The sequence below is a fragment of the Diospyros lotus genome, chromosome 11 (assembly GCF_014633365.1).
Source record: "Diospyros lotus cultivar Yz01 chromosome 11, ASM1463336v1, whole genome shotgun sequence".
In the NCBI taxonomy this organism is placed as follows: domain Eukaryota; kingdom Viridiplantae; phylum Streptophyta; class Magnoliopsida; order Ericales; family Ebenaceae; genus Diospyros; species Diospyros lotus.
Window position 1 is genome coordinate 26,293,052 of NC_068348.1, and position 10,913 is coordinate 26,303,964.

General features: G+C 38.7%; 1 protein-coding gene across 1 annotated transcript; it reads right to left on the bottom strand.

The window, feature by feature from the left end:
• Positions 1-2,643: 2,643 nt before the first annotated feature.
• Positions 2,644-10,329, bottom strand: LOC127812804 (G-type lectin S-receptor-like serine/threonine-protein kinase At1g67520). The gene is made up of 7 exons (XM_052353332.1): positions 10,278-10,329; positions 4,661-5,878; positions 4,404-4,564; positions 3,945-4,155; positions 3,592-3,829; positions 3,327-3,477; positions 2,644-3,241 (listed from the first exon to the last, which is right to left on the bottom strand). The coding sequence occupies exons 1-7, from the start codon at positions 10,327-10,329 to the stop codon at positions 2,936-2,938; spliced, it is 2,337 nt and encodes a 778-aa protein (XP_052209292.1). The 3' UTR covers positions 2,644-2,935.
• Between the last annotated feature and the right edge of the window lie 584 nt (positions 10,330-10,913).

A 10,913-nucleotide genomic window follows, 5' to 3' on the forward strand; every position in this document is an offset into this window, starting at 1 on the left:
AATATAGTTGAGATTTTTTAGCACTTTTAGATTGGTTGTAAGCCTATAAATAGGCATTCTCATTTATGAAATTTGTTGAGTCTTTATTTTACTCAAAATTCTCTTGCAACTTCTGTTTTAATTTAGTTTTAATATTGCAACAAAAAGACGTTATTTGCAGAGGAAATGTAAGAAAAGGAATTCAGCTAATCACCTTGCCTGAGGGTGTCAGACAAGAATGCAGGCTATGCAGCTGCGAGAGGTGATATTACTACTGGGAAGAAAATGAGAGAAAAAACAATTACCATAAGCAGGCTTTCCATGCCAGCAGCCATTGACGATGATCTTTACTTCCATGGCTGTGGATGGAGCTAGAATGGTTCTGTTGGAGGATAATCAAACGTCAAAGCCAATATTATGGTGATTGATTCCCTTTCCTAAGTTAGCTAGGTCCAATCCCATGATTGGGGGATCACGATTGTTTAGCCCCAAAATCAACACTGATTGATTCTTGTCCAGCCTATATATTTTGTACTCAAAACACACACAGGAGTCAGACACAGCCTTTGCAATTGTATCTCTTATGGGTTCCAGTTCCAGGTCTCCGCTGAGTCCTGGCCTTTTTGACTTCTCTTTACTTAAATTAGTTAATCAATGCTTGGCGTATTCGTTGAGTTTATCTTTCGCGTACACGGAGTCGGAGTTGGTTTCAAACATGACGGTGACATTATATGTGTTGTTTAAATTAATGGACTAATGGGTCGTCGGCGTCAAACCCTCTACCTAGGAATCAATTGTTCAATACGTGTGCGTGAAGGGGAGGCAAGATGAATTTGAAAAATCCCCACTTCAGTGAGTGCAACACACGCCATGGATCAACCAAGGGAATGAATGAATTGCAGTTGCCGTGGAAAATAGATCACCAAAACAGTGAGAGGCCACACTTTGGTGATTCAACTTTGAATAGTTTTCGATACACCTTGGTTGCTTTGATGGACAATAATTGACTCTATCGTCAAATTCAAATTTTAATTCGAGGACAAGTTCTCATGACATCAGTTGCTGAGAGTGACAATCAACTACCACGCACCTAACCTTTGAAATTTAACTAGAATTTCTGGTGGTTGGTTGGTTGGCACTTGAATGATGGAGTTTGAGGTCAACTGCAAAAAACACAGAATCTGATTAGATCGGTTTTAGTTTTTACAGTCTGATTTCTATCAAATACAGAATATAAATTGTACCGACTGAAACTTTGACAATCGACTTCGAGATCAGCTCTCAATTCCAAAATCCAAGGATTATGAAATTAGGAGTAGTTAATCAATCTTTTAATGCAAGTTGCATCAACACTAAAGAGATTTTATTTTTAACTACTGAAAGAGACTGCCATTACCCCTATCCAATCCTTCTGTTAAGAGATAACATGGACTTGAGATGTGCAAATATATTACAATGACATAGCTTGTAGACGTTGCCACCTCATTTCCCACCTTTCAATTTGCCTAGCAAACTTTCCCAATCTTTGGGGTTTGCTAATGGAAGAGGATGAGCAACAAACATTGGTGAGCGGGAGAGAGAAATTTCATCTGCGGTAATTAAGGTGTGACCTTGTAAACTCATCAACTCTAATGACCAAACTAGGCACACAAGATTTAGATGCTGGGACATCTAAACAACTCGCCCTTGAGGATGACAATGTTGAAGCAGAAGACAAGAAAGAAGCAGGCAAACCTCAAGGAACTGAAACAGTTCATACAATTATATGAACTGAAATGAAAAATCCTAAGGAACCATATTTCAACTAAGACCAAAAAACAACCCTCAATTCCCAATCCATGAGTGCTTTCTTGTTAATTCTCACAATTCATTTCTGTCTATGCTCTGCTGTATGCTAAGTTTCTGTCTTGACCCTTCTGAATTTAAGAAATTGAATAAATGAACCAGCAAATGCTATTCTGGAAAGTGATATTGTACTTGAAAAGCGATAACATCAATTTTGGAAACCACATTGCACTCAAACTCATTTAACGGTTACCGTTACCTCTCTATGTTGCAGCTGAATTCTGCTACACTGCTATTCAACTGCCTCTCTGTTAGTAAGATACTACAGAAGAAAAACATCTAAGGGCTCCATCATCATCGGCTTGTTGTTAATTTTGGAAGAGAGTGAATCTCTCGGAGTGTATGGATGTGGTGGAGCACAGGAAAAATGCCGGGAAGTAGGTACTTAAGTGAAGGTGTGTCTGAAAGCAATACCCTTACCTGAAGCAGTGAATGTAGAGCACAGCTCATTAATATTACAAAGTTAATTAAGTGAAATATTCGACTAGATTTTGGTAGCAAGACAGTTACAAAGTTCTGTATTGGAAAATACAAAAATACATCCATGAAACTAAACAGATTCTTCCCCCTGCAAAGGCCTATGAGAAGTCCAGTTCTAGTTATCCAAATATTTTGTAATACATCAATTACAGGTTCAAACAGCACCTTACTAACGCCATTTGGGTTCTTACCACCCATGATGTTTGATTGAGAAAGTTTTAATCCTCAGCAGTAACGTTTTCGACACGGATCAATCAATAGATTCTTTTTCAAGAGGCCCAATGCAAAAGAACAAATATATTTCAATTATTATAAAACTCAAAACTGAAATTATCAGCTTTCCTTAACAACAGGAAGACTAACAACACAGAAAACTGAAACTGTCAGCTCCGGCTGACCCGTTATTGGGGATAACATTACTTGGTGAATTAATTAAACCTAAATAGACTTGCTCTTGAGAATCCACACTAGACCAAGAACTGGCATGAATGTACTATCATATATCAACTAAGAGTGATCATAAAACTTTCTAATTGTGTGGAAAAATCTTTGACCCCGATGCAACCTATTCCACAACAGACCAATAGAAATTAAAAAGAAGGAAGAAAATCACAAAGGGATCGACAAGCCTCTATCTGGGAACCTCCAAAGAAAAGGAAAGCTCGTTCACTGAACATTTTTCCAGCATGCTTTTGTTTGAACCTCCCTCATCAACCCCTTTTCCAAAAACAAATGCCGGTTTTTTGGGCTGCGGCAAAGCAATGGAGTCATTAGTCAACATGGAAATAACATCTGGGATGGTTGGCCTATCAACTGCATGGTCTTGTACACATAACAGAGACACATGAACGCATCTTAGCAGTTGTTTTGTGCATGAATGGGTTAGCATTGGATCCATGAGCTCTAGTGCCGCATCTTTGTTCCATAATTCCCATGCCTGAGTAATAGCATTTAAGCATGTCAGTGGTGTAGTTTGAAGTTAGTATGGGGCAGAGCCCAGAGCCGTGTTTTATGCGACTTACATGTTCTATTAGGGTAAGTGGGCCGTCAATTTGATGGAAACTGTTGGTCCTCTGGCCACTCACAATTTCAAGTATTAGCACTCCCAAACTGAACACATCAGATTTTATTGAGAACATGCCCTTCATGGCATATTCAGGAGCCATGTAGCCACTACGAAATAATGCAGCAAGTAAAATCATTGTGAGGTCAGTTAAATTGATAATATGCAAGTTAGCTGATCATTAAACTCACAAAATGACATGAATTAGTCTCTTCTCAACTTACTAAGTTCCAACAACCCTTTTGGTATTTGCTTCCAACACATTCTGCTTGAAAATTCTTGCCATACCAAAGTCAGAAATTTTGGGGTTCATTTGTTCGTCAAGCAATACGTTACTAGCTTTCAGATCTCTATGAATGATCTTCAGTCTTGAGTATTTATGAAGGTAAAGTAGTCCTTGAGCTATTCCCTCAATGATGCTGAAACGTTTCTGCCAAGCGAGTTGCTCCTTTCGAATAGGATCTGCCTAGGAGAAAGAAGTGTGTTAAAATATGTTAGCAGAGGTCATATAAAATACAACCTTCTGCCGAATGATTCTCAATGACTTTGGAAAACAAAACCAAAGGCATTTGCTGACCAAACAGAAAGTAGTCCAAACTTTTGTTGGGCATATACTCATAGATAAGCATCTTCTCATCTCCATGAATGCAACATCCTAGAAGACGAACCAGATTCACATGCTGGAGTTTGGCTATGAGTACGAGCTCATTCTTGAACTCCTCTACTCCCTGACTCGACCTTCCTGAGAGCCTCTTTATTGCTATCTCAGTTCCGTTCGGCAACTTTCCCTGAAATGAAATCTGCTGCTTGGTAACTTGGCCCTTTCTCCTGGGTGAAGTTAATCTTTTAATTGTTATTAGTCTTCGTAGACAAGAGTACCTAGCAAATTCCCTATTTTTTCTCTTATTTTAATATTCTTTCCTTTCAATTTAAATGAAAATGACAGCATATATTTAATTTTTATACAATATTTAATTAACAACCATTTTTTGAACAAACTCTTCATAAGAATAACAAATTTTCTTATGTGATATACCTTATAAACGCGTCCAAAACCACCCTTTCCGAGCTCGTTTTCCGGTGAGAAGTCATTTGAAGCTACAGTTATGTCTCGAAAATTAAATGCTCTGAGATTATTACTCTTGTTCTCACCATTTTCCGAGTCCGTGTATCCGTCAGTGGCATCATCACGCGGCCCTATGGATGTAATGAACACACAAAAATGAAAATTCTAATATAAATAATTATGGCAAGCATAGACATAAGGAGAGCGGTTCCTTTTTAGAGATATACCATTGAGTTTGATCTTCCTCCTCCTCCTCCTTAGGTAGCACAAGCAACCAAAGACGAGTAAAACAAATGCACTTATTGCAGGAATAACAATCCATATCCACTTCCTTCCCGAGTGTACGTGGAATGATGGTGGGTCTGGGTGGTCAGTAAGAAGATAACGTTCTGGTGGGTCACCGTATAAATGCTCATAAAATTGACTCTGATTTCCTCGATAAAATGTACAACTAGTTGCGTTTACATCATAGTGAAAGCCAAAGCAAGCACAATCATCCCAACAGTTGGCTTTACAGTCGCTGAAGCTCAAGTTTCCAACACGATCATTTTGCGGTTCTTCAACCATCCCGGATGTTTTCTGAAACGACTGGTATTGATTCCTGCACTCAGGCTGTTGCCATAATTGACACCCCTTATTAAAATCATTCTTGTAGCCATAACATAAAGTGCCATCGGAAATCTCCATCCCGGATTCATAGATTGACCCCTCATCACTTAACCGCCATCCCGATATAAACCTATCACTTCCCTCTCCGCGGAGTGAAAAGTATAAGTACTCATCCTCGCTCGTAACATTCCTAAATTCGTGAAGTATATAATAAGAAGAAGTCTCTAGAAACTCAAAGCCTTCGTCCCCTAAGACCCCAGAGGTCCAAAAATTCATCCCTCGGCGCCTAACGATGAGCGCGCGTCCGATGGGATCCCATTCCATGGTGAAAGCCCCAGTAACTCCCACCTCTATATTCCACCACGACGTAAGCGTCCATTTCTTGCTGGTCCTGGGATTCACTCCTAATTTCATCCCAGGAAGAAGAGTGTCGGAAGGGTAATCAAAGCTTTGCCACAACACTGATTCAGTATCATTGCTCTTCACCTCTCTCACAATGAGATTCCCGGTGTTCAATAGAGTAGCAGTTGTGTTGATGCCGCTTGGAGCGCTGTATAGCTCAATCCGCTTCCCAACATTATCTGCGATAATCAAATTACCTGCACCGTCTATGGCCAAAACACAAGAATTGTGGTCAATTTCTGTGTCTCTGTTGCCAATCCATACTGGAATGTTGGCCGGATCACTCTTGCACCATATTGCTAAGTAACTGCGACCAGAATACAGCTCCGCAGTGTAGAATCCAAGCTTGAAGAGTTGATTCTCCGAGAAAAGGAAGGAAGAAGAATTCAGGCGATCACCTTGCCTGAGGGTGTCGGACGATGCAGTGACAGAGAATGGGAAGAAAATGAGAAAGATAATTAGGATCAAACTTTCCATGCCAGCCACTAATGATATTCACATTCACATGGGCATGGCTGTCCAACGTGAATAAAAAGGTTCCAGGCTCCAGGTCTTCCCGGTCTCTCTCTCTCTCTCCCCTCGATTTTCCTGGAAAATGCTGAAGAAATCCAGCCACCATTAGACATCTCTATCTTTACCTTTATCTTATTAGGGAGTTAGGTTTTATTTGGCTTGTTGTTGACCATGCTAATCTTCAGATTTTGAGGTCCTAAATCGAAATGTAAAAACGGGCTCCCGAATCATAGTATACATTCAAATTTTATTTTTTATAATAAAATATAAAAAAATAAATAAATATTCATATCATATCAAAGAATAAAATCAAAATTTTTTTAAATAATCAATTAAAAACTACTCTCCTTATAATTTTAGAAGCAAAAATATTAATCAAATTTACATAATCAAGTTGTTCAAGCATTTTTTTCTTAATAGACAACATAGTCAATCTATTCAATCTGTCTTATGACATAATTGAGCAAAGATAAATCTTGATCAACTTCAACTTGAAAAAACTTCTTTCTGCAAATGCAACTGTAACATGTATAGTTACCAGAACAATTGAGTTCGGAATTACAGCATTCTAAAGTACATCAGAATAAATATTTGAAATACTATTTGAAAAGCAGAATATTTAAAATACTTACACATGTTTAGCCCAATAATAGAAAGTATCACATGAAAATATATAATAATAAAACATAAATTCTCTACGTATTATTTTACATGTTGCTCTACATATTCTCAAAGTTCTTTAATTTTTTCACTACTAATCTCAACAAGGAATTTATTCTCAATACCTACCTACTGTTGGTGAATAATTTTTTTTTCTTTTGTCAAACTAATGAATGCATAAAATTCTAGTTACCCATAACCCATTATCAGAGTTTCTAATTCACTAATATATATATATATTCTGTAAAAAATAATAAAAATATAAATAGCTCAAGAAAAGGGATCTCATTGCCAGACCCCACCGGTCACTGTGGCCAGTCGTTTCTGGCGATCAGAGGCAACCACCCGACACTTTTATTCCCATCGACCAATATACCAAAAACCTAACAAGATCCAACGATCGAATCTCCACAGATCTAAGATTAAACTTTCGGTCTAACTTTAACCGTGTGTATATATGTATATATCATGGATTTATACTGAAAATAATTGCTAATAAAACTAAAAGATTTACCTTCTTGTAGATCGGGGCTAATTTCATGATAAAAATACAGTCGGATCCAAGATCAAACGGCTAGATTTTATAAAATCAATTATTTAAAGAGTTATTCTTGAGAGAGTGAAAGAGAGGATGAGAGAGAGAGTTGTGTTCTGCAGATTTTTTTTTTTTTGGGGGGGGGGGGGGGAGAAATTTATATAGGGAAAAAATCATCATTTTGACATAGGGACAAAGTAGTTAATTTTCTCTCAAATTTATGGGCCCCTAAATTAACATAATTATGGGCCCTGAGACAATGGGCTCTTGAATTACACTGTAGGTCCGAGTCTGCTAACCTTGCATCCCCTATGTATACCTGTTCTCTTTTGTTGTAAATATATCCTAGTTAGAGGATCATTCCAGCTTGAGAGGATCTAGAGAGAGAGAGAGTGTGTGTGAGAGTTTTTGTAATAGAAAGTTTCTTGTGTAAATACTTTGTGAATTTATTTTAGTGAAATAGATTCGATTTTTTCTCTTATTTTATCTCTTCATTCATTGTTTATATTATCTGGATTTCCCTACAAGTGGTATTAAAGCCTCAGGGTCGAGTGCTGGTGAGAGAAATTGAAGAACAGAGCCTTTGTTATTCAAACTCAAATTTTTTGAAAACGTCAAATTGGTATTTTGATCATACCAAAAGACTCATCATGCCAAGACGAGCACGTTGGTATTTTTCTCAGGTTAAACGAACGCTGCACGCTCCCACATGCGTTTCCTGAAGATCTGCAAGTAGCATTCACGCACCACACGTGCCGTCTGGAGGTTGAAGACGACCACGTGGCTGCCACGTCATCCGATCATCCACGTCAGTCGCCACATCAGCACATAGCAGGATTTTGGCAAAATTTCAAGTTGGTCCCTGAAGTTTTCTGAAATTACAATTTAACCCCCTAAACTTTCAAAAATTATACATTGACCCTGAAATTTTCTAAAATTACATCTAGCCCCTGATTTTTTCACAAATTAGAATTTGACCCCAAAAGAGTCAAACCGGACGCAATGGTGCATTCCGTTTTGGAAGATTCAACTTCGTTTTTGAACGAGTTATAGTAAATGGAAAAGTCAACATCATCAGGAGCCATGATAAAGCTCACGTCCACCAACTACACACTATATATGGAGACCTCGGATGGAAGATCTTCTCAGTTATAGAGATTTGTACGGTCCCCTGAAATTATTAGGTGTAAACCCTGATCATTCCAAAGAAGTAGAGTGAAAGAAATTAAACAAAAAAATTATTAGTCAAATCAAACAATGGATTAATCATAGTGTCTTCCACCATGTAGCACAAGAGATAGATGCATGTCCTCTAGATGAAGTTAGAGGAAATGTACCAGGCCAAGACCGTTCGAAACAAAGCCCTGTTAATAAGGCGATTAGTTAATATGAAGTTGAATAGTGAAACTTCAGTTGTCGAGCACACCAGTGAGTTCCAGATCTTGGTAAATCAATTATCATATGTAGAAATGTCGCTTGGGGATGAAACACAAGCGCTCTTACTTCTTAGTTCTCTTCCTGATAGCTAGGAGACGCTAGTAGTCTCTCTCAACAATTTGGCCCCAAATGGAAAACTTACCATGTCTATGGTTAAGGATGCCCTATTCAACGAGGAGGCCAGGAGAAAGGACATAAGAACAAACCAGACTCATGCCCTTGTAACAGAGAACCGAGAGAGACAACAAGGAAATAGTTGAGGCAATGGGAGAGGAAGGAGCAAGAGTAGAGGCAAATCACAGATGAAAGAAAGCCGACATACAAGTGCTACCATTGTGGTATTGAGGGCTATTTAAAGAAGAACTGTCAAAAATTGCTATGAGAGCAAGGTCAAGGCAGTTCCCAACCGAAGAACAATGATGGAGAAACACTAGTCACTATCCATGGAGAGGTAGCCTACTGTTCCATCCATGATGAGACATGCCTTCACGTCTCAAGAGAAGACCCAGAATGTGTGGTAGATACTACAACATCTTACCATGTGACTGCCCACAAAGATTTCTTCATAACATACAAAACAAGTGATTTTGGAGTAGTGAAGATGGAAAATTTCAATTCCTCTAAGATCGTTGGAATTGGTGATGTTCAGATACGAACAAGTGTCGGGAGCACAATCACCTTGAAGGATGTCAGACATGTGCCAGATCTTCGGCTGAATCTACTTTCTGGAGTAGCTTTTAATAGACAGGGATATGGTAATCAATTTAGCAATGACACATGGAAGTTGATAAAAAGCGCCATAGGAGTCGCCCGAGGACATATTTGTGGTACTTTGTACAAGACTCATGTGAAGATATGTGCAGAAAGCCTCAACATAGTTGAAAGCGAAGTTTCTCAAAATCTGTGGCACCAGAGACTTGGTCACATGAGTGAGAAGGGTTTGTCAACCCTGGAAAAGAAGAAGCTTATTAATGTTGCCAAAAATACTGCTCTAGATCCTTGTAATCACTACTTATTTGGAAAGTAACATAGAATCTCTTTGCTCAGTCCGGTACACTCTGATGTTTGTGGTCCCCTAGAAACTGAATCATTAAGTGGAAACAAGTATTTTCTGACATTCATTGATGATACTTCTCTCAAAAAGTGTGGATGTATTTCATAAAAACAAAGGACCAGGTATGTGATTACTTTAAACTACTTCATACCATGGTAGAGCATGAAACAGGAAAGAAGTTGAAGTGCCTCCGGTCAAATAATGGAGGTGAATACACTTCCAAGGAGTTCAATGCCTACTGCGGAAGACATGGCATCTGATATGAGAAGATCGTCCCACACAACCCCACAACATAATGGTAACCGGACCATTATGGAAAGAGTCAAAAGTATGCTCAGTATCGCTAAGCTGCCAAAGCCATTCTAGGGAGAAGCAGTCAAAATCGCTTGCTACCTAATCAATAGATCATCGTCAGCACCACTGAACTTTGAAGTTTCAGAGAAAATGTGGTCTAGTAAGAATCCCTCATATTCTCACCTAAGAGTATTTGGTTGCTTAGCTTCTGCACATGTATCCAATGAGCTTAGACAAAAGCTTGATGCAAAGACAACCCCATGTATCTTCATAGGCTATGGAGATGAGGAATTCAGATACAGGTCATGGGACCAAAAGGAGAAGAAGGTGATCAGAAGCAGGGACGTAGTGTTCCATGACAGCCAGACTATAAAAGACATTAAAAAGCCCATAATGTCTCAAAATCCAGATTCTAGTACCCAGGAAGATATTTCAAGACCAGCACCAACACAGTTTGCCACAAATAATGATTTGGTGCCTGAGGAAATACCAGAAGCAGAAGATGAGGAAGAAGCTGAGGGTGTTGAGCAATGGGAGTCACAACCCCCTCCACCAGAAGTTGTTGGACCGTCACTAGGATCAAATGATGGTGAACCTCCTAACCAAGAAGTTCGTAGATCTAAACGAGGTCAGATTCCGTTGACAAGATATCCAGAATCCGAGTACATTCTGCTTACTGAAGATGGGGAACTAGAAAATTCTCAAGAAGCTGTATCTCATAAGGATAAAGAAAATGGTTGTTTGCAATGCAAGATGAGATGGACTCTACAGAAAAACCACACTTATGAGATAGTCAATCTTCCACACGGGAAAAAGGCTTTAAAAAATAAATGGGTGTTCAAGTTAAAGAAAGATGGCAGTGGAAAGGTGATGAAACATAAAACTCGATTGGTAGTCAAAGGATTCCAGCAGAAAAAGAGAATTGACTTTGATGAGATTTTTTCACCAGTAATAAAAATGACTTCAATAAGAGTCA